Below are 24,632 nucleotides of genomic sequence, written 5' to 3'. Positions count from 1 at the left end.
AGTACCCTGTAAACTATTTGGACGTCTGACCATTACACCCATATGTACTACTCAAATCCTATACTAATACCATACACGCTATTATTAGCTGTTATATGTCGGTATAACATTTGTTCTCATTCAGCCAACAAGAGCATTAGTGAATCAGGAGTCGAGGAGTCAGTCAGCAGTCAGCATTCCAGTGCTCAGTGGGCTTGACGTGAGAGATCTGTGCAGAAAATTTGAGTTCTTCCACTCTAACCATCACGTACCATGTCGTCATGAACCTCCCTTTCTCTGTACACAGTGGCATTGTTATGCTAGGTCAGGTTTGGACAGATTGTGTGCTTCGGTCTTTGTGGCATACTGAAGAAAGGAAGAACCACAGATCAGTTCTTTAGCTATATAATATATATTGTGAAATGATACCGAATTTGTGGCATAAACAATCAATAGAACAGTTTCAGAATTCATCTTTATTCTTTTTATTTTACTGAATGTCCCTAAATGATATTCCTGAATGTTTTGGTGGCAAATGGTAAATAATCCATTTATTGTATTTATTAGTTAACTTCAGGTAGTTTGGACAGTTTCTCGCAATTATACGCTCATACAGGGACTTTTGTTGTGCCATTATGGCTTCCATTTTGTTTAACAGACAGATTAAATTCAGACGTTCTCCTTGGCTGCTGTGTTCCTAGCTAATATATTGTCTGCCCCGATTTCTGCAACGCTAGTAAGACTTTCCATCATGCATTTTAATAAGAACAGATTCATATCTGCTCGATTATCACAACTTGGAAACAAATTTTTTCTTTTTTTTTCCCTTCCATTTGCATTGTCAACTAAGACACAACACTCCTGTACTGTAGATTTAGAGCAGCTGACCGAATGGTTCTCTCAGCTGTTTTGCCGGGCACAAAGGTTACTCTACATTTGCTGTGTGTTTAGTGCTTCTAGGACCCTCCTAATCTGGGTGAAAGGTGTAGGTTTCATAGTTTAATCAGATTTAATATTATCTGTAGTCGAGGTCATAAGTTTCCGTACGTCTTGTTAATTATTACAAAAAGAAGAAGGTGGATCATAACAATTCCATTTCGTGTTTTATTTCAAATCTAATCAAATTTTATTTGTCACATACACATACATACAGAGTACGACATGCAGTGAAATGTTTTTGACGTCTGTCCGGTGTTCAAACATAAAAGGAATGGAATTAAGGATAAAAATATAACCAAAAGGAGGCAGATAAATAAAAAGTATAAACGAAAAATATATGTGAAAAATATGCGTACGGTTTTAATGATTGTTCAAGTCTGGAGTTTAGTGTCATAGTGCAAAATAGTAATAATAAAATAGTGCATATTTTATTAGTTCTGCCTCGAATAAGCTATTTCAGTACATCAGACGTATCTTTGCGTATAGTCCACAAGCCACAGTAAATGTTACTCACCTGCTTGTGATTGTTAATATAGTGTTGTTAATTTTGTAAATAATGTTAATTTACAAAATAATAATGTTAATAATGTAAATAAAATCATTTGCACTTTTTGTAATAGTTCGTAATAGCGTACGAGTCACTCATTTGTCCTCAGTTTAAAAAAAACAATATCAACATCTTATTGTCGCTGTTGGAGGTCAAATATAAGGAAGTATGCTGGAAAAGCAAAGAATATGTAGGACCTGGAGGACGTTTCTCAAGAACTGTGGGGGGGAAAAAACAAAGACACACACACACACACACGAACAACTCTCAAAATGTATGGACTGTATGTCCAGTGACTAAGAATCAAGCATGTTATGTCCAACAGCTCATTCATGGCACTTATTTAAAAAAGGATTAGGTTTATGATTACTTTCGTCCTTAAAAAATCTAAGCATATGATCAGCTGTTTATGATTATACTCTAGAGAGCTAGACAATTTGAGACCATTTTATTAAGCATGATTTACTCCTTGCTACTTGTATGCTGCTAATAATCCTGCTTAACTTCAGAAACCTAAATATTATGACCATTGTCTTTCATAAAATGTCACTCACCTTCACATAGACTGTACAATAATTTACAACAACACGACTCCAGAATTTCAGGCATGAGACCTAATCGTTCTGAGCTTTAGATTGGTTCATGGGTTTTTATTTTTTATTCCTTCTTTCTCCCACTAGTTAGAAATGACCATGATCAGGCTTCTTCAGAAGATGATGATGATGATGCTTTTTTTTTTTTTTTTTTAAATAACCGCCTTATTTTAAATACGTTTTATAGCTGTGGAAAAAAAACACCAACTATTAACTATAAATTAATCAATTGCACTGTAGGACATTTTTTTAGTAATCGTTGTCAAATGGCTGTGATGTAAGAGCAATAAAACAATTCAGGATGTCCCGATATTGGCGAATAATGAACTTTTTACCACCCTGTTGTTGTTGGATTGATTTTCCTAGAACAACACACCATTCTTTGCTTAGAGCAAGTGTATAAAACTGAAACTGGGGGAATTTTGGAAACGTTCATGTATAAAGAGTTTTACAGTTACATCATTACAGCCTACATGATGTGGAATTTGCACGTGATGTTCCACGTCAGTGTGAAGATCATCATCTCAAAGGAAGAGGCTTATCTGACTTCGAATTACAAAACCTGCAGGAACACGTTGGGTGCTGAAGCGTCTAAAACACTCAGGCTCGAATAGAATCGGCGCTCGTTTCCACACAACTTTAATTATTATCGGAAGCTCAGAAGCCTGCCCTATTGTACTAAAGCTTTACTAAAGTTATATGGGTTCGGCTAGAAGTGCGACACAAATGAGTCGAATGTCAGAATATTCTGATGTAGTGTAGTAGATGCAAGACCCCTGGGTGGTGTATGATGGGTGGTGCTTCTACGTGCCTGAAGCCTCTACGTGTCTGTAGCCCCTACGTGCCTTTCCTCACTGCACTTGAAGTCAGCTGTACATCGTTCTATATACAGATAATCCCTATCACTTCTTATCTCTACTTCAGCACAGCATTTCTTTCGTCTTGGCTGCACTATGGCTTCTGCTTTGCGGTTACATCAGTTAGTCCGACCTGCCTGGACTGGCCTGGTTTCTTATAGTACAGTTTGTGGACATTAAATAAGTTAGATCTTAAAATTCTTTTATTATTTATTTATTTTTTAATTTATTAATTTTTTTGAGTGTGTGTGTGTGTGAGAGAGAGAGAGAGAGAGACAGACATGGGGGAGGAGAGAGAAAGATTAATTCTTAAAATAAAACCTGCTCAACATGACTTATAAAACATATCCAGCATGATCCTGGCACATGTCCAGTCTGTACTGAAACCTGAAACACAGTGGAGGTTAGGTTCTGTAAACCTGTCTGTCTGTCTGTCTGTCTGTCTGTCTGTCTGTCTGTATAAGAATCAGGGGTTTTTATGATCTGAATTTAGAAAGTAGATTATAAACTTGCACAGATTAAAGTTCTCCAACAATATTACTCAGTCATATCAGTCTTACACCACCATTGATGTATACTATATCGTTAGCTGTTGAATTATTTATTTATTCATTCATTCTATATTACTTGTATAATTATCATTTTTGTCTCCGTCCGCTTAATCCTGTAACGAAAATACACGAAACCTACGAGGAATCGACTCCTTAACCGAAGCACATTTACGGCAGCCCTGCGGTCAGTACGTAGCGAAAATGCAGGACAGTTTTAACAAACAAAATCTTTACAAGTGAAGCTCTACATGGCCAGGTACAGATTAGCACATGCCGTAGATGCATTTATCGTCCACTTAATTAGGAACACACGTAAACCTTGGCATTGTATAATCAGCAAATCGTGACAGCAGTGAAATTTACATCAAACTTCTACTGAATATCACAAGATTGCAGTTTCTGAAATACTCAAAACAGACACCAACCACTATAACAAGGTCAAAGTCACAGAGATTGCGTTTTTTCCCACTTCTGCAAGACCTGTGTTTATACCTCGTGCCTCTGTCACACGATTGGCTGATTTTGTCTAATTGCATGAATGAATGAGTCTTGTTGCAGATTTATTGTAGTGTGTCAGTGTCAGGCTTTTGAATAAGTCCTATGCTGTAACAGTAACTATACAGTGCCATGAAGCACGTCATTGTTTTGTCTGCTCTTCTCTCATACTGAGGACCATTCACTGTGTGTGTCATTTGACTTGGTATGTTTAGTAACACCTGATGATGATGGGTTTTGTGCTGTTAATTCAGCAGCACACTTTGACATGACTGCATCTCTGAGTGCCCTTGTGTTCGTCCTCACAGTCTCATCGACAGAAGAGGTTTGGTCCTGCCTGAGACGCTACAGCCTGCGCCACCCACCAACGGTATCACACTGTACGGTGCCACTCAGTCCCACACCCGCATGGTAAGTGTGAACTCCATGTGCAGTGACATAGAACTCACAACAACATGACGTACAAAAGAGCTGCACTGTCACTTGATTTCTTTTCCCTATGGGATAAAAAGGGTAAAAAGACTTCCTGTTGGTTCATGGTTTTAGGCATTCCTCATTTGCTAACATGTTTTGGCTTTGCCCCGTGTGTGTGTGTGTGTGTGTGCGCGTGTGTGTGCGCGTGTGTGTGCGCGTGTGTGTGCGCGTGTGTGTGCGCGTGTGTGTGCGCGTGTGTGTGCGCGTGTGTGTGCGCGTGTGTGTGCGCGTGTGTGTGCGCGTGTGTGTGCGCGTGTGCGTGTTATATTTTGCAGCTCATTATTATAGACATTTTTAGTAGGTTTATGCTCACAAACATACATATAAATATGTGTGTGTGTGTGTATATATAGACATAGACAGCAGGGTGAGTATACACGTGTGTACATACATTTTTAAAAAAAAAAAAGAAATAACTTGTACTAACACTAAAAATTTGTGTGATTTTCATTGGAATAACAGAAATTTTACGTTTACTGAAATACGTCAAATTTATCCATAAGACTAATTCACTAGGTTACAGAAGTTTTGAAATGTTACTAACATTCTAGTTAAAGATAAGAATAACAACACACTTTGTTTAAATTCTGCTCAAACTTATAGAATTCACAATGGATTCCTCTCGTTCTCCAGAGAAGGCTCTTCTTACGTTTCACAATTCAAAATTGTGAACCGTGAAAACGTTCCCGATGGAAAAATAAACACTTAAGCCTCACGTTTATGAAAACTATATTTCCAAACAGCAGTAAGTGCTCCTATAAGAAAGAAAGAAAAAGAATTATAAATGTTTACTATACAAATCCCAAGTCAAAATGCGCAAAGAATTGTTTTGTAAACTTTAGCTGCATCAAAGCCGACTCTAACCGTGAGCTTTAAGACATTTCCGCTCCTGCACAGCTGGAACTGTTGTCTGGAAACGTTGATTTTAAACCCCGTTATACAGAAGTGTATAACGTCTTAACGTTATATATAAGTCTTTGTGTCAGAATAGTACAGTGAGCAGTCAGTAATGAGCCACTGCATGCCTTGCTGTGATGTACTTCATGTGTGAAAATGCAGCATTACCAGGAATCTGATGGCCTGCTGTGGGCTGAGCCTCAGTAAACCCTCAGCTGAACAAAGATGGTGCCAAGGAACACTAAATACCACTCTGTGCCAAACGCTTCTTCTAGTCACTCCACTGTCCTCGCTCTCTGGCCTCGCAGATGCCAGCCTGTGGAAAGGTTTATGCTAATAGAGATCATGGCTTATCATTCAAATTATTCAAATTGAATTTCACAACACGGTCACACCTTGTTTGGTGGTCACAGCTCATTACAGAGCGCCAAGACTTATGTCAGGAATAAATGAGACGGCACGCGCTGTTGTAGGAAAATAATCAACACCACTGTGGTTTGATGCGATGCAGAGGCACAGTTAGCACCCGAGTGTTGATTATTTCTCAACAACAGCATGCCTCAGTGTTATAGTTTTCTTATAACACAGTAAATGGTCAAGGACTGCATTTTTAATTTCTGAATATTTCAGAAAGGCAACTTCATATTACGATACATTTGTTAAATGTCTTGGAACGTCTGTGTAACAGCTGTACTACCTTTAACTGCCCCCAACATGTCTACTTACTGATCTTTACTGCACTCTGATGCCCAAAACTCCTTCTCTGTGTTGTAAACACAATCTCTCTCTCTCTCTCTCTCTCTCTCTCTCTCTCTCTCTCTCTCTCTCTCTCTCTCTCTCTCTCTCCCCCCTCCCTCCTTCTCTCTCTCTCCACTCCCTCCTCTCTCTCTCTCTTCCCCTCCCTCTCTCCATCCTTCTCTCTCTCTCCCTCCCTCCTCTATCTCACTCCCTTCCCCTCCCTCTCTCCATCCTTCTCTCTCTCTCTCCCTCCCTCCTCTATCTCACTCCCTCTCTCTCTCTCCCTCCCTGTCTCTCTCTCTCCGTCTCTCTCCATCTCTCGTTCTCTGTGTCTTCCCGCTCTTCTCCCTCCGTTCTCTCCACCCTCTCTCTCCCTCCCTGTCTCTCTCCCTCCCTGTCTCTCTCCCTCTCCCTCCACCACTCTCTGTCTCCCCCATCTTTCTCCCATCCTCTCTCTCTCTCTCTCTCTCTCTCTCTCTCTCTCTCCCCCCCTCTCCCTTCTCTCTCTCTCCCTCTCCCTCCCTCCCTGTCTCTCTTCCCCCCCTCTCTTCCCCTCTCCCTCCACCACTCTCTCTCGTCAGTTGTTTGTCAGTGCAGGAAAAGCATAAACATTCATGCGCTGATAAATCTCAGAAAGCACCATAACTGAATTTCTTCACATCAACCCTTATACATTTTCACCTGCTTAAACACATTTATTATTAGTTTTAGATGATACGAAGCTACCTTGCAAGTCCCTGTGTATAATCTTACCATTGATATCTACCATTTATTCCCAGTCAGTCATTATTTCAGGATTTCCTCTGCTGCATTTTGTTTTATCCAGGCAGCAAGTTCTCAGTAATTATTTCTCAGGTTTTAATTTTTTTGTCCTCTTGATTGTCTGTATGTTCTCGTACTCTCTCTGTCCTACAGCCTCTAGAGAACTTCCAGATCAGCGCCGTCTCAGTACAGCTTGTTCCCAGCTATCAGGACAGTGAAGCAAAATGCACCGGCTCTTCCATCTCTAAATTATTGATAGCACTCCACACATCTAAATAGAATTTTATAGAATATTTTCATCACCAGGATGGGAAAAAAAAAAAGAAAACAGCAGTTAAAACAAGTGATGTGACGATCAGGGCTTTGTGATATGAATGGAATAGATCATGATTCTTTTTATGGACATTTATGTGATAAAAACTAACAAGACACTAGATCGATAGATCCCACTTTATTCCTGCTGGAGAGAAATTCATGCACACAGTTAGAAGTGTACTAAAAGTCATTTAAGATTGTAAATTATTCAGTAGTGCTAAAAGAAAAAAAAAGAAAGAAAATGTTAGTTGTTATCCTTTTATCTCTTTATTGTAGTGTGACTGAGTGAAACCCTGAGCAGTGTGGGAACTTATTCAATGTTATTTTAGACAAAAAAAAAGCCACTAACTTTATATATATATATAAAAAAAAAAAAAAAACTTTATATAAAAAAATAAAAAAGTAATATACAAAAAAAATCACTTGCATCCAGTCAGTTTGTGATCGCTATTAAAAAAAGGAAAAAAATAAATAAATAGTCAAATAAGTATATATATTTATAATATTATTTAAAGTTTTACTTATTTTTTTAAATATTAATAATAAAATAATAATACAGTGGACCTTAATGGTTTTAGGCATTCCTCATTTACTAATATGTTTTGGCCTTGGCGTGTGTGTGTGTTTGTGTGTGTGTTTGTGTGTGTGTTTGTGTGTGTGTGTGTGTGTGTGTGTGTGTGTGTGTGTGTGTGTGTGTGTTTCAATTTTACACTCTGCAACTCATTATTATAGACATTTTTTAGCAGGTTTATGCTCAAAAACCTATATATATAGACAGCAGGGTGAGTATACACATGTACATATATATACATATATAGACAACAGGGTGAGTATACACATGTACACACACACACACTTCTTCCCCATTAAGTGGCACCTCTCATCCGATCCCACTGAACAGCCCCATGTCTCGTAGTAGCAGGGAAGAGATTTGTGAAATATGAGCTGTATTTTACTCCACTGTCTGACCCGTACATTCTATTTATTTATTTTTGTATTCATAAATATCACCTTTCCTTTGGCTGTACCTTATTTATACTAACCTTGTTGTCCTGATCAAGATGGACTGTTATTATGGGGCCACTTTTCTAATTAGATCGATGTTTCTGTTTGCGCTGGCTGTGGAGTATCTCATTACCACACAGCTATAAACGTACATTAGTCTCTGTTGAAAGGGAAAATAAACTAAAAATAAATAAATCAGATGACCAAAATGGCTGCAAAAAATAGAAGTCATGGAGGAAGTTAACACTATAGCCAGTGCTGAAAAGTGCACACTGTTACAGGTTTCTCATCTTTACTGATCAGTTCCCTAAAGACAGCAACTCCATAGCGGCTTCAATCACGCAACACGACGCATCACCACAAAACAAAAAAAAACGAGTCAGGCAAGAACTTGAGACCAATGTCTAATATAGTTTTCCTATTTCTATCTAATCACGCTTGCATTACACTTAATGATGAATGACGGTGAAACCGGTAAGGGCTGGAAAAGTGAGAAGGTGAGCCACAGAGATTTTGCCACAGTGCATTTGAATTCTTGATTCTGATTGGTTGTTAAATCAGTTTCCACAATAACAGCTCGCCAGAGAAAAAGCTAGAACATTGTGTTCTCTATGTTGAGGTGATTATTTAGCATTTTTTTGGACGGAGTCTCTGGTGTCAGTGCTTTGTTAATTCCTGTGGGAATCTTGTTCCTTTTAACCAATTGATTTCAGCATTATTAGATGGCGAGCTTGCACGTTTTCTCAGTAACATGACTAGTTGCATTCTTCGTATCGTTAAAGGTAAATTAAATATTATTAGGTAAAAACGCTGAAAAAAAAAACAATATCTATATTGGTATGGGGTTCGACTAGTTTAGCATGCTACCTGGAGCTATCCTTAGCACGAACATTCATGACATCACATTCATGTGTGCTTGGACCTTCAGTTGCTCACCTTTACACCTCTATATACAAGCAACATCTCCTCTTAATGATACAGTGATGTAAAAATGTGTTGGAGGCCAGGACAAATACAAACAGACATTCTGTCCATCCCTCCCTCACTCCCTCCATCCCTCCATACATCTCTTCCTGCATCTATCCCACCCTCCCTCCTGTCATTCCCCCATCCCTACCTCCCTCAATCCATCCATCAATCCTTTATTCATCCTCCCTCTCTCTCCCTCCCTCCCTGTTCACCTGGAGGTGTTGTTATACTGTAGTGCTTTGTTTTGCTCCATTTTTTTTTTTCTTTCAAAATTGCAGCTCAGTCCGCTGACCAGTCGGTCTGTTTAGGTGTTCTTTAAATACACAAATTCATCATTGGACAGATAAAAGAACATCTTTGTCAGTGACATAAATAAGTTAATGGTGAGAGAGTGAGAGAGCGCTTTGTGTCCCTGACTTGGTTTCAGCCCTTAAAGCTGCTGAAGCACCGAGCTTGTGTAGCTCTTTGTTCTCCTTCAGCCTGAAGGTCCAGCTTTCTTGGAAATGATAAAGGCCTTTTGAAGTCACTTGCATTCACAGATCCAACATGTCTCCGTTTGATCACAAAAGCCGCATTTTGTGGCCGCAGGAAGTGCTGTATAAAGAGAAACAATGCCATGAGCGTGTCTATAAATGCACTTTTCCCAAGCAGTGAGTCGGCATTTCTGGGAACGCTGAAGCTTTTCGGATGCCAGATTTACAGACATGCCTACGCATACTAATCGTACTCCATCTATTGTGATTTCTTTCAGTTCAGGATTGTATAAATCTATCGGTTTATAATATAACCGGTAAGAAGGAAGAGATTTATTTTTATTTGTAGAATTCATTTTGTTTTAGAATCACTGATGATGATGATGATGATGATGATGATTAAAGTAATGGAGTTAGAAAACTGGCATTGTTTGATAAACTGCATGTTTTAAGTATAATAAGGACCAAATAAAATTTACACACACACTTTATCAGTCACTGGTGTCATTTCAGGCCACAGGTTTATTTACAGCAGACACTCCAAAAAAAATCAACAGACCAATAAGGCTATAATGAGGACCTTTATCTGCTAATAAATCATCTGAACATTATATTGTATTCATCCCACTGTTGCTGGAAAAAAGGTGCTCACAGATGAAACCTCCAGCTCATTAATGCCCAATTACATCATCAGCACAAACTAGCTGAGATTATTGCACTGTTTTGCCTCCTAGTGGATAACAGAGACTAGTGTTTTTTTTTGTTTGTTTTGTTTTTGGCTACAGATTTTATTCAGAACACATTTTCTACATTCAGTCAGTCACCAAGTTTCTTCTATTAGTCAGAGTATTAAACAAAATGTTCAGTTTAAAAGGACATCATTAAAGTGAAGTTAAAGAAGCTGACAAATATTCTTGACGTTTAAATGCATTTCTAGTCAGGATGGCATTAAAAGCTTTCTGTTTATTGTTTAGTACATAATTATAGATGGCATTAAGATTTTATTTTTTTTTTTAGCTCTTTAACTTAAATGATGTGCACTTTATTATATTTATATTTGCATTATAAATGTAATAAAGCATAAATGTAATAAAATAATTTCAGAAACATTTCCAGTTCTCACAAAAAATTTCCAAATCAAATTCCTGTCTTTAATGTTTGTTAGAGACATAATATTTATTTATTTATTTATTTATTCATGTATGTACTGCATTTCGTTCGTTCATTCATTCACTTTGCAGTTTCTTAAAACACTACAAATATCTTTTACTTTTTAAACTTGCTTTCTGCCTCGCTCTATTAAACAGACTTGCAGGCTCTCTTTCTTTCTTTTTCTTTTTTTTTTTTACTTGATGTCACACGGTTCAGTAAAACAAATCCATCTTTAATAAATAACACACCATCTATCTAATACAGCTCCAATTAACAAGGAAGCCAGTGAGTAACCCGCTCACATCCCCCTGAGAGAAAAATGAGTCAGACCTCATGAAACCTAATAATGAGACTTGATAATTAAGTCACATCTTCGTAATTAAGGACCATTACCAAAACAGTGTGGACAGAAATATGAAATTATAAGCTATGCCCGGAGACATGACGACCTCGTTTCGACTCTCGTTAAGAAAGACGCACGATATCCATCAACATCAGAGTGAGCTGCAGAGTAATCGCATCTTAAAGATGTCTGAACACACTCGCCGGCCAATTTAACAGGAACCCATGTTATTCAGTCATGTGGTCAAGAGCTACAGGGAATGTTCCCATCAAGCATCAGATCCAGGGAATAATATCATCCTGTCATTATGTGACCCTGATACAGTGGGTGACTGTTCGGCTTTCAGAACGTGGGGAAGAAAAATCTTGTGATGATCCAGCCAGACTGTTTCATTTGCATTTATATTTCTGGCATTTGACAGAACAACGACTTTTCGGTGCACTGGTTCACCAGGTCACAGATTAAGAATCAGGACATTTTTAATTGCTGTTTCAGTTCCTACATTTACCCAAAAACTTTAAAGCTGTGGTGAGAATCCACACCACCACAAATCCTTGAGGTAGATGGGCTAAAATAGCAGAAAACTTCGTCGGATTTCATTCCTATCAGGAAAAAATAACAGAATCTAAGGCTCAAAGGCATAGGATTCAGATCATCAGCTGTCCAGTTTCAGTAAACCTCTCACTGTCACTGTCCCCATCATCGTCCTGTATGAGCCGTGACACGGGGATGCTGCAGGCTGGTGGGCGAGAAGAGAGAGCACAAACATTTCAGAACATTGCCCCAGGCACATCGGTTCAACGTCCTCTGTGTTGTTCCTAAAATAAAATCCTCTGATGAAAGTAATAACACTTTGGAGGTTGATCCAGATAAATGTCAATTGTGTGTACTACTAAAGCAGGGCTACTGTGGTCATTGTTCTATATAAAGAAGCCAAGAAAAGTGGCTTTAAATGATCCAGTAATACTGTTCTAGCTTGTATTTAATAAGCTCAGATGATTTGGATGATTGACCAAAGATGTGCTAAGATGCAGCACAGAAGAATGTTTGGTCATATAGACGGTTATTAAGGTTTGAACAGCAGACAACAAGGGCATTACAAGTTAGAAGTCTTATTACGAGACATACTACACACTTTATTCTTGTCACCATTAAAGCTGCAGACATTGTTTTCCCGCTTATCATCCAACATGACAGTTCTATCTATCTGTGATTGCCGATATAAGCCTAATAACGCTATCTAAACTACCTAAAAGCATCCTGAAAAAGCCATTCAGCGTGTGTTGGGAGTACAGTGAACATTTGTTCTGCTGTAATTGGTTGTGAAAGCTCTTCCTGAAGCAAGCGTATATGTTTTTTTTTCCCCAGAGTAATTGATTGTTCCCTGTGACCAACCATGCGCTTTAATGTTGTTACGCTTAATGAAAATGATCGATGGTAGTTTTAGAAGAGCTCCGCTCTGTATTTCTCACATTCGCATCGATTCGTTTGGGCCGAATAAAAAGATGCGTTCTTATGAACGAGAACGTTTTTGTATTTAAATAACACAAAACACTAACATCTTTTACTTCTGCTTATTCGCTTCAACGCTGATCGATAACAATTTCTGTCCAATTTTCTCCCCCATACATCCCCGTCAAATAACATCTTTCACCTCCCACCCTCTTTTATTTTTTTGTGTACTTTCTCTCTCTTTCTTATTCAGTGTGACCAAGACCAGTGCATTCAGAGCACCAAATTCATTTTGCAGGCCGCCGCTACGCCGTTGCTGCAGAGCGAGACCCCAGTCATGGCTGATGAGTCATCGGTGCCTGGAAAGCCAGTTCCAGGTGGTCCGTGCCCGTTGCTTCCTCTTGGCCAGCCCACACCACCCGCCTCCACCCCGAGTCTGAGCTGTGACAGTGAGAGTCTGAGCCCTCCAGCTTCCGAGCCCCAGCACCACTTCCTCACACCTGATGATGCCCCTTCGCCCCCAGGCACGCTTCCCTGCACAAGCCCACTGGATCACAGCCACACGGCGAACTTCTACAACCCGGCCAGTCAGGACTCTTTACACGAGGACTCGGTCAGAGGTCTGATCAAACTCAGCTCTGTTTAAACCTACTGATGCATGATCATGTGCGTCGCTCCCCACGCTGCCCTTTAATCTGTGCCAAGAGCCTGCAAGCTCCTCATCGTAACTCTCAGTACAATCTCAGTGATCTGAGTCACTCAGTGTAGACCGGAACACGTTTAAACCCAATCTGCCACACTCCCAAGCCACAAAATGAGCAGCCAAATCCGTCTTCGCTCCTCTGACGGTCAGGATGCAGAAGCTGCTGCTCTGAAGGCTGGGTGGCTTCAAAAATAAAGGGCTGTAACTAACTCAGTGCATCGAACCATTTAAGAAGAGGACGTTCCACTTGAAAAGCCGATTCGTGTTTCACTCGCTGGGATTCACTTCGTTTTTTGGGCCGTTTTCCTTTACGACAATTGGGAACGGACAGTTTTCGCCTTCCTGTCTTTTGAGATCATTGCACAGTTGATCATGTGAGCTGTTGTCATGATGTTGCAGATGCATGAACTTTCTCTGTTTTATTTTTTATTTTTTTATTACCTATTATGGACGTATACGATCTAGTGTTTGTGGCGCAAACAGAAATGTTTTCCTTTCTCAACAAATTCGTGTCAATCACATGGATATTACTGCAGTCTCTGAGTTTTAACGGGATTCTGTAAAAGCCGTCCCTGCATCTTTAAAGACTAGATGTTGTTCCCCGGTCTACATAAACACAGTGTTATCTTGTGATGATTGCCTGTGGTGGATGTCTTACCAACATTACCAACCTATGATACTGTGTCATGAAAAAAAGAATACGCTGCCCAATAAAATCTGATTCGTCACAAGCGTCAGTTACTTGCTTAAGTGCAGAGTTGTGTTAGAACACACAGAAACAACTCCGTAACTTTGTCGCTTTTTTCTCCAGTACTTTTCACCAAGTGCAAGGAATTTAATGGAGACTTTGGAACTATAGAAAAGTGCTGCCACTTGTGATGTTTTCAACCATCTGGTGTTATTGTACTGAAATAACAGGATTCACTCCAAAATGTCTGATTTTCAGGAAATTCAAAAACTTGTTACTAGTGAATGAATACATGTGTAAACCTAAAGCAATTTTTTTTTCCGAAATCTAACCGAAATTGTTTCATTATTAATAAATGAAAATTCATTCATTCATCTTCTACCGCTTATCCGAACTATCTCGGGTCACGGGGCGTCATTGGGCATCAAGGCAGGATACACCCTGGACGGAGTGCCAACCCATCACAGGGTACACACACACATTCACTCACGCAATCACACACTAGGGACAATTTTTCAGAGATGCCAATCAACCTACCATGCATGTCTTTGGACCGGGGGAGGAAACCCCCGAGGCACGGGGAGAACATGCAAACTCCACACACACAAGGCGGAGGCGGGAATCGAATCATTTTTGTGCCACTTTTACAGTTAGCTGTGAGATTCAGAAAAAGTGGCACAAAAATGATATCACATAAACGTCAACCTCCTTAACAGCTGCCGCTAGACTTTAATTGTAATGCCTTTTTTAAACAAGATTTATTTTTTTATTTCGATTAAACTGTTTTGCCTAATCCCGACCCGGTTATAGAATAAATAATTATTTATATTACTTAAATAGTAAGTAATCCCTGGTGAACCAGCAGCTCTCACCACTGCAGACCGGGTTTGATGTCCGGACAAGGAACCAACCCAGTCGCTGAGGAGTTAATTCTCAGTGCTGGTCCCAAACGGATACAACGGGAAGGTTGTATCAGGAATTGCATCAGTGGCAAAAAATCAAAAATGCAGATTAGAGGAACAGCTGAAGGACAACAATAATTTAAGTAGTCAGTAAAATAAAATGTCGAAGTTACATTTAAAACAGAAAAATGAGGAAATGAATAAATAAAATGAATTAAACAAATGGGTAAATGCATACATACATATACATAGAAGTAGGAAAATATAAATGGCAGTTTCAGTTGACGTCCAGTTCCTTCACAAAGGCTATATAAAGTGGTCTAGATGCTATATAAGGCTATATTAGGTGGTCTAGATGCGATGGAAAAAGTCGGCCTCTGACGTTTCTACTCAACCCTCGCAGGCATGAACGGATTGATTCTCTAAATAAAGAGCCAAGAGACTCATCCTGAAGTATGGAACCTGACGGCAAAGACGTTTCCGTGTACATACTGGATTTAAGCTTCCGTCTCTGAACAAAGCCTTGGAAGTCCATTGCGTTGTTTGTTACATGCTTTATTAAACACATCAGTATAAAGCACATGAATAATAAGAACACTGTTACTCCGTAACAATACATTTGCACTCTTTGTAAACTGATTATACAGTCCTCCATTGAAACCAAACGAACATCATGGTTGGAAATTTACCCTTGTTAATTTGTTGATTATTCCAGCAGTTGCATACAGTATTTTTTTTAAAAAAAGATCTTTTCACCCCTGAATAATTACATTCCCCCTTATTTAAATATTGGGCACATCGGGAAAAGATGTTCCCTCATGTTTACTTATTGGAGTCATTTGAGCTGAACATTTCATATTCAGAAAAGCCATCGGTCTCACCATCATAGCATCTGATATAATGTAAGCAGCACTTTGTCTGGTCTTAACACGACTGCTGGTAGATTCGAGCTGGCGTTCTGGAGCTATATGTATTTATTTTACTGTTTCAATGTCATGACCAGATAGTTAGGCTTTTATCTATGATTAATATAATATAGAAAGAAAAATCATGCACTCAGAACTTCAACTCAAAAATAAAACTTAGTAGTGATTATTGTATACAAGGTCACGACAAACCTAGAGCTTATCCCAAGTGACTCCCAAGGGGTATAAGACGGAGGACACCCTGGACGGTGCAGGAACCAATCACAGTCCACATTCACACACACACACCCCATTCGCTACGGACAATTTAGAGATGCCAGTCGGCCTACACGCATGTCAGTGAGCCCCCCATGCACAGGGAGAACATGCAAACTCTACACACACAAGGCAAATCGAACCCCTGTCCCTGCTGGTGCAAAGCAAATGTGCTAACTAACTACTAATTAACCCACTGTGTAACTCCTAGAACACATGTAATAGTGGTTCATGTAAACCCTTGTAATGTAACATTAAAGCTATAAAATTAAACCATTGATTATTCCTTACAAACACCATGCCCAGGATCTTCACTCAATCCAGATTATAGCTATTATAAGAGCTTTTTGTGAGTCAGTACTAAATGCTCTGTGCAAATAACATCTCAGAAAAATATACTGCTTTTTTTTTTTTAAATATGTTTCATGTCACTGTGACACAAAGCAAGTAAGTAGACATTTATTTTATATTTAGAATTGCTACACTATGGAAAAAGGTTTCACGAATCCAGGTCTCAGATCATGTTTTCGAAACCTTTTCCATCAGTGGCACAGCCGTCATTTATTTATTTATTAAGTTACACTTAATAAAAATAACTAACTAAATAAATAAATAAATAAAGCATGAGTGCTGAAGTGAGCGTGTGCTATTTCTGAGCTGAGAGTCACCAGAGCTTAATGTCCTGTAAGTCCATGTCTCCGAGGACCTCCAGCTGGGTGATGGAGCTCAGGTCCTGCACTCGGTGTCTGTACTCCAGCAGATGCTCTCCATTCACTGCGATTTTAAACTGGTGAGTCTGGCACAGGATGATGATCTGAGGACACAGATGGATGAGAACAGGTGTGTTTTGAGAGCCACAGACGACCAGAAATCTGTGATTAACAAACATATCGATATTGAGATTCAATCCTGATTTAATCTGTACTTCATGGAACCTCAGGAATCTTTGCAATCACACACAATTTCAGCTTAAATTTTAAGCTTTATGCAAATTACCATGAAAGATTTAAATGTCTAATGAGAAAGCCAGAGGTACAAGTTAGACTCAAAAGGTAACTGAGCAGACAGTGGGATTAGAGGTACAGCACAGTATACAGTAATGTTAATAAGAGTCCTGGGAAGAGCACAGGGCAGTGTTTAGGATTAAAGCAGCAGTTCTTAGGTAAATTATTATTATTACAATTCAAAGTTCTCAGGTTGTCATGTCTCAGCTGTGCATTGTATATTTCCATGGTGAGGTAAAACAAATACTAAATACTAAGCACTAAGTTTTTTTTTCCTTTTACATGTTCCTAAGCTGTTCCGTATTTGTTTTTATTAAAGGTTATTTCAATTACTTGTCTTTTAAAGTACCGGATCGTTCACACGAGTCAGGAACGAATGTGCTTTAGGTCTTGACAATAAGTTCCATGAGGAGGATCTTCGCTACGCATATGGAAGGCTGAGATTCAATTAAAAACACATGAAGGTATTGGTTTAAGATCAGGAGTTTTAGCAGTAATGTGTTTTAATATGATTTTCACCGACTTGGGCTTTTGGATATTAGTAGTGTATTAGCACGAAATCAAGCCTCCTCATCGTTCTGGTTAATTGTCTTCCTCTCCGTTTCCTGTCGATCAGAGCAACACTAGCCAGTTGCAGGAAGGGAATAGAAGAGTTTAGTGCTCTACTCCAAGTGTCTGTCTGCCATATGATACTGCAGTTTAAAAATATTTAAAGGTGGCTTCATATATCTCCAGAGAAGCATTCGCCATTGTACGCTGCGTGGCAGGAGAACCAGAAATAGCTTTAAATAAAAATCTTTAAATTTTTTCCTTTCATCATATACAGAATGGAAGATCTGATAAGGTCTAATTATAAATTAAAATAAATAAATAAATAATAATTTTAAAAAAGCTGTTGCATGTCACTCTTCATGTACAGATCACGTTGGATATGAAGCCTGTGTTATAAACACGGTGGTAATAACAGTCTGCCTTAACACTGAGTGCGAGTTCGGCTGAATGTCACAGGAAACAAATTGTTGGCAAATTACGTGCCATAATAACATTGAGGTAAACCGAACTGATTTGGTTACTGGATTTGACAGCGGCCATTAAAATCCCCACAATGCTCATGTTATTGTTGTTCTTTCAGCTGCTCCCTGTTCGGTGTTGCCACAGCAGATCATCTGATTTGGCACGTTTTATGCCGGATGCCCTTCCTGTCACGACCCTCCCATTTTCATTCTGCCTTGTGACCGGCACTGAGATTTAGCTCTTCAGTAGAGCATTTCTCAAAGTTCAGGAAAGTCTATATACACTCACTATCCACTTTATTAGGTACGCCTGTCCAACTGCTTGTTAACGCAAATTTCTAATCAGCCAATCACATGGCAGCAACTCAATGCATTTAGTCATGTAGACATGATCAAGACGATCTGCTGCAGTTCAAACCGAGCGTCAGAATGGGGAAGAAAGGTGATTTAAGTGACTTTGAACGTGGCATGGTTGTTGGTGCCAGACGGGCTGGTCTGAGTATTTCAGAAACTGCTGATCTACTGGGATTTTCACGCACAACCATCTCTAGGGTTTACAGAGAATGGTCCGAAAAAGAGAAAATATCCAGTGAGCGACAGTTCTGTGGGCGCAAATGCCTTGTTGATGCCAGAGGTCAGAGGAGAATGGCCAGACAGGTTCGAGCTGATAGAAAGGCAACAGTAACTCAAATAAACACTCGTTACAACCGAGGTATGCAGAAGAGCATCTCTGAACAAACAACACGTCGAACCTTGAGGCGGATGGGCTACAGCAGCAGAAGACCACACCAGTACTAGTAAGGTGTACCTAATAAAGTGGATAGTGAGTGTAGAACTATATAGTATAAGAATATCAAAGTTTCACCGTTCTCAGATGTTATGACATGCTGTACCACTGATATATCGACGTCTCACCTCCTGTGTGAAAGTCAGATGTGCTCTCAGCCCCTTTCCTATGCATTTAACACACACTCCTACCTCAAAATATTTCCCAGCTGTGAACGGGAAGTACGACAGCTCCATCTCCTCGGGTCCCCAAGACTCGCATAAGAAGGAGTTGCGGATCAACGTGCCTGATTTGATGCGTGCGTTGATGTGTAGTGCGATGTTCTTTGACTCGCCGCACCTCAGGTTTACAGAGAAACTAGAACACATGAGAAAAATCACTGTTACAGAGATTATAGTAAGAATAAATTAATAAAATGAAGGATAAGAGCCGAGGTACCTGTGAGGAAATAAAGTGACGTTGCCTTTAATTGTTATGTGCTGTCCAGGACTGAGCCCTTTAAGTATACTGCCTCTGTAGGGTATACTCTAGAGGTGATGAGAAAATGTCTTTACTGTAACTGGTGCACTTGGAATTCTGGTTTCAAAGTAATATATCAGTTAGATGAACTCACCAGATCACCTGATTCTGAAAATATTGCCTGTGGAAATGAGTCTGAGATTACTATAAATCTTAATAACTAACCTGATATGAAAACAAATCAGTAGATAATCATTTGTTGTGATGAGACAGAGCTTCTTACTGAGCTTGGGACGTAGCCGATGGCTTGTATTTGAACTTTTCCTGATATGGAGAACGTGTCGATCCTGTGCAGAGGGATTCTGTGCTGATACTCCAGGACATGAGCTCCGTTTACTGCCACCTGCAGGAGAGAAACAGCGATCAGCAGGTACAGACACACCACACCTCTGCTTTGGGTCTTTAATGGCTGATCAGCTGTCTTAGCATGTTGATCGACTATGCTTGCTTTACCGGACGAGTTGGAGGTGTAGAGAACCCTCAGTTATAGTTTAGCGACCCTAATTATCTCCAAAATAAGACATGATTGTGTAGTGGCTTCCAGAAAAGTGCAAACAGATTCTGAATGGGGTTAGTTGTTTGGTTAATAATGGACTTTCGTGTCTCTACTAAACCCAGACACCTTGTAGGCTTTCTGTGGCATTTCACAAACTTCTCTCTGAGATATAAGCAAAATAGAAGCATATTTCACACATATACACTTCAAACATACATGAATACCGAAGCTCATATGGATGGTTATTAGGTCTTGGTAAAACTCTCACCCAAGCTACAGCTCAAAACCTGTACATCCACTTTTTTTGATAAAAAATCTGCGATGTAAGATTGCAACTGTACTCATGTTAGACGCACATGAATCCAAGAGGGCTGAATGCATGTTGTGATGATGTCACGTGTAGCATCTTAACCCAAGCCTGCTGAAATTTGCATGTTTTTTTGTGATCGCATAATCCTGGAAGGACCGAACAGTGATTGTAATGAGTTCATCTTTTATAATAAACCTTCTATTGAATCAAACCACCCGATGCAGGTAACTTCCGTTTGCTTAGTTTATCGTTGCTTTGGAAATGTAATACTGTATATCATGTCTCTGATAGCTGGAAAATGAGGAAATTAGGAAAACTGAACAGATATTAAATCACTCACACATATCAAATTAGACATGTTTAGTTTCTAATTTTATCCAGTAGCTAACAGATGCAAGAAAAATATGCAATAGAAAGCAGACACTGATGTTTTGTGAAAAATAAGACAGCTGGCGGTTAAAAGGGCTGGTTTTAATTTAAAGCTTAGTTTGGAACCAGCATCATAATCTTAAAAATACAGTTATTATTGCCCCTACAACGCCGCCTGGTGGAAGTCCCTGGAACTTCTGTACAGTAACTAAACTGGCTTACATGCTCTAGTCAGTTATTGACTCACTTAGGAAACCTGTCTGCAAGAAGGAAGCACATGCACGTCAATTATTCTGCATGTGCACAGGTCACCCATACAAGTGCGGGCTAACGTCAGACAGGAAGTCGCATGTTTGTAGCAAACAGGTTTGGGATTAGGATTTCACACATTTATATCCTGCTCAGAGACAGTTGGTAAATACTGGTATTTGTCATCACATGCCAAGCCACCTCAAACCTAGACTCTCAAGGTGACTATCGGGTCTCTTACCTTGAACACATCTTCCTGAACTAGAATGATTGTCTCAAAGGACGCTCCTTGCTTAAAGGGCATCTGATCGAGAATCTCCTCTCGGCCCCAGCCACCTTGATGTAAGGAGTTGCAAACGATGCATGGAGCGTTCCTGAAGCGGGGATTGAAGTGGAAAGCGATGTCGGCTCTGGGCTTAGTGCTGCTGCCACAGGTCAGGTCAAACTGGAACCTGGAAGTGTGGGTATATATATATATATATATATATATATATATATATATATATATATATATATATATATATATATATATATATACACTTACATATAACATATAACTACACTGCTTAATATTTTACCTTGACAAATCATGTTTCTGGTCATTTTAAACTATTTATATTTATAACTATTGCACTCTTCTAAACATATATTTTAAAATGCTGCAAAATGTGTATTTGCAATTAAATTACATCAGACTGCATCTGTATTCTATGCCTTAAAATAGAAAGGAAATAATAAACCTGTGAAATCTTTATGCAACAGTTACAGATATTTCTGTACAGGTTACAGATATTTCAGCTGTGTGGATTTCACGAGTTATCAAATCACTAATCCAGAGTAACCAAAACATTTCAAGGAAAACTCCACCCCGAAACACGTTTATATCAAAATGTCGGTCTTGTGTTTTTTGGCGATTCAGCTCATAATTTGCTGATTCGTTCTCCAGTGTAAGAGGACATTGCTAGTGGGGTTAAAATGGTGTTTAACGTAAGAAATAATATTTAAACAGAAAGAATAAATGTTTGATTCTAAGGTTTTGCTTTTAGCTCATAAAAAGAAAAACAGCAAGAGCGTGTTTTGTTTTTGATACGCTCTCGTCCGGCAGCGTTGGATGTCATATTAATGAGAAATGTGACATGAGTAACGAGTATTGAAGGGACATCAAACGCTGGATTTAAAGTTCCAAGATACAATGCAGCTCTACAACCCAAGTTACAGCAGAGACGAGACACGGCTCGGATCGTTTATCTGATCTCAGATGTTGTTGCTATTGGTGTTAGACTGAACTTTACGGAGCAGAGTGAGACATGATCAGAGAACTGGACAAACTGAAGAATTAAAGCTCTGCTGCATCACTCTATCTACGTAGGGAGAGCTGAAGTGACTATTAAATCCCATCACATCACTGTAAGCTGGTTGAAATGGGATATTAATGATAGTGATGTTCATATCGCAGTCTGAGTGGTGAGTAAAGTGTTACCTGTCAGCATGATTTAGAACACAGCCCTGAACTACAACCATCTCCCCTGGCTGAAGCCCACCTGGGATGAGTCCTGTGAAAGGAATTACCTGAAAAAATCCACCAGATTGTATTAACGATTGTGTTCACAAATAACAGGTCTACTTTATTTAAACACAAGGAATTAAACATGGTGGCGACTTTGCTTTTAGCCTCTGTTTTCGGTGTACAGCTCAGTGTTTCGACTGCTTTCATCTGAAGCGATTAGCAGATGCTAACTGATGCTAACCAGGACATGTAAACAGATGCTAACTGATGCTAACCAGGACATGTAAACAGATGCTAACTGATGCTAACCAGGACATGTAAACAGATGCTAACAGATGCTAACCAGAACATGTAAACAAATGCTAACCAGAACATGTAAACAGATGCTAACTGATGCTAACCAGAACATGTAAACAGATGCTAACTGATGCTAACCAGGACATGTAAACAGATGCTAACAGATGCTAACCAGAACATGTAAACAAATGCTAACCAGAACATGTAAACAGATGCTAACATGTTAACCAGGACATGTAAACAGATGCTAAATGATGCTAACCAGGACATGTAAACAGATGCTAAATGATGCTAACCAGGACATGTAAACAGATGCTAAATGATGCTAACCAGGACATGTAAACAGATACTAAATGATGCTAACCAGGACATGTAAACAGATGCAAACTGATGCTAACCAGGACATGTAAACAGATGATAACAGATGATAACTGATGATAACAGATGCTAACCAGGACATGTAAACAGATACTAACAGATGCTAATAGATGCTAACTGATGCTAACCAGGACATGTAAACAGATGCTAACAGATGCTAACTGATGCTAACCAGGACATGTAAACAGATGCTAACAGATACTAACCAGGACATGTAAACAGATGCTAACAGATGCTAACCAGGACATGTAAACAGATGCTAACCAGGACATTAAACAGATGCTAACCAGGACATGTAAACAGATGATAACAGATGATAACTGATGATAACAGATGTTAACCAGGACATGTAAACAGATACTAACAGATGCTAATAGATGCTAACTGATGCTAACCAGGACATGTAAACAGATGCTAACTGATGCTAACCAGGACATGTAAACAGATGCTAACAGATGCTAACTGATGCTAACCAGGACATGTAAACAGATGCTAACAGATACTAACCAGGACATGTAAACAGATGCTAACAGATGCTAACCAGAACATGTAAACAAATGCTAACCAGAACATGTAAACAGATGCTAACATGTTAACCAGGACATGTAAACAGATGCTAACCAGGACATGTAAACATATGCTAACAGATGCTAACCAGGACATGTAAACAGATGCTAACAGATGCTAACCAGGACATGTAAACAGATGCTAACCAGGACATTAAACAGATGCTAACCAGGACATTAAACAGATGCTAACCAGGACATGTAAACAGATGCTAAATGATGCTAACCAGGACATGTAAACAGATGCTAAATGATGCTAACCAGGACATGTAAACAGATGCTAAATGACGCTAACCAGGACATGTAAACAGATGCTAAATGATGCTAACCAGGACATGTAAACAGATGCTAACTGATGCTAACCAGGACATGTAAACAGATGATAACAGATGATAACTGATGCTAACCAGGACATGTAAACAGATACTAACAGATGCTAATAGATGCTAACCAGGACATGTAAACAGATACTAACAGATGCTAATAGATGCTAACTAGGACATGTAAACAGATGCTAACAGATGCTAATAGATGCTAACCAGGACATGTAAACAGATGCTAATAGATGCTAACTAGGACATGTAAACAGATGCTAAAATATGATAACTGATGCTAAAAAGCTGATGTTTATCTGATAAAATGCAGAAATACGGACTAATATGATAATACCTACCGGGTTGAAAACGGCTTGTTTTGCATTAGCCACGGACATTGGGGAAACTCTGTATTACACCAGTTTGTAGATGAGGATGTTTTGAATTTTTTTTTAAGCTCTTCTCAAAACGCCATTTTTCCCTATCAGAGATGAATCGTGCACGAATCGGTTCTGTGTGAACAACTCGCTTCATGCGAGTCGATTCAAATTGGCTTGTTTTATTTGTAATGTTACACCTTACAGACATTTTAAAAGTGGACTTAGTCTAAGATCACTATTACTATTAGCAGATAGTATAAAATTTCAAAGTGTGAATGTTCCTTTCTTTAAGGATGAGGCTTTTACATGGTTTGTGGTTCAGCGATCTTTGAATATTTCCATACATTAATGACTAAAACATAAATGATATACATCCTAATAAAACACATTTCTGCCTAAAACCATAAGAATACAGTATACACACCTGA

At 39.1% G+C, this 24,632-nt stretch overlaps 2 protein-coding genes across 4 annotated transcripts in view; one reads left to right on the top strand and one right to left on the bottom strand.

The window, feature by feature from the left end:
• The window catches only part of LOC132852181 (palmitoyltransferase ZDHHC14-like), a 54,312-nt gene extending 40,004 nt beyond the window's left edge, over positions 1-14,308 (top strand). The window contains exons 9-10 of one of the 3 annotated variants that reach the window (XM_060879258.1): positions 4,270-4,372; positions 12,795-14,308. In XM_060879258.1, the coding sequence (XP_060735241.1) occupies positions 4,270-4,372; positions 12,795-13,187 (496 nt within the window). In that variant the 3' untranslated portion in view covers positions 13,188-14,308. Of the gene's footprint in view, positions 1-4,269; positions 4,373-6,985; positions 7,506-12,794 lie in introns of those variants that run through there. The other 2 variants (XM_060879259.1, XM_060879260.1) reach the window with 2 other exon arrangements.
• Positions 14,309-15,373: 1,065 nt separating this feature from the next.
• On the bottom strand, positions 15,374-24,340 carry lgals8b (galectin 8b). The gene is made up of 8 exons (XM_060879262.1): positions 24,184-24,340; positions 22,243-22,331; positions 21,004-21,214; positions 19,562-19,681; positions 19,433-19,459; positions 19,258-19,346; positions 19,011-19,176; positions 15,374-16,829 (listed from the first exon to the last, which is right to left on the bottom strand). Exons 1-8 carry the CDS (start codon positions 24,220-24,222, stop codon positions 16,680-16,682), a joined length of 891 nt encoding a protein of 296 aa, XP_060735245.1. The 5' UTR covers positions 24,223-24,340; the 3' UTR covers positions 15,374-16,679.
• Positions 24,341-24,632: the final 292 nt, after the last annotated feature.

This window comes from Tachysurus vachellii, chromosome 10 (genome assembly GCF_030014155.1).
Source record: "Tachysurus vachellii isolate PV-2020 chromosome 10, HZAU_Pvac_v1, whole genome shotgun sequence".
In the NCBI taxonomy this organism is placed as follows: domain Eukaryota; kingdom Metazoa; phylum Chordata; class Actinopteri; order Siluriformes; family Bagridae; genus Tachysurus; species Tachysurus vachellii.
This window is presented reverse-complemented; position numbering and strand designations above follow the sequence as displayed.

Coding starts and splice junctions, on each gene's coding strand:
- lgals8b (XM_060879262.1), bottom strand. CDS start 24,222: ATGTCCGTGGCTAATGCAAAACAAGCCGTTTTCAACCCG. Junction 21,215..22,242: donor GTTCTAAATCATGCTGACAG/GTAACACTTTAC, acceptor CCACACTTCCAG/GTTCCAGTTTGACCTGACCT. Junction 16,830..19,010: donor CAGCTGGGAAATATTTTGAG/GTAGGAGTGTGT, acceptor CTGTGTCCTCAG/ATCATCATCCTGTGCCAGAC.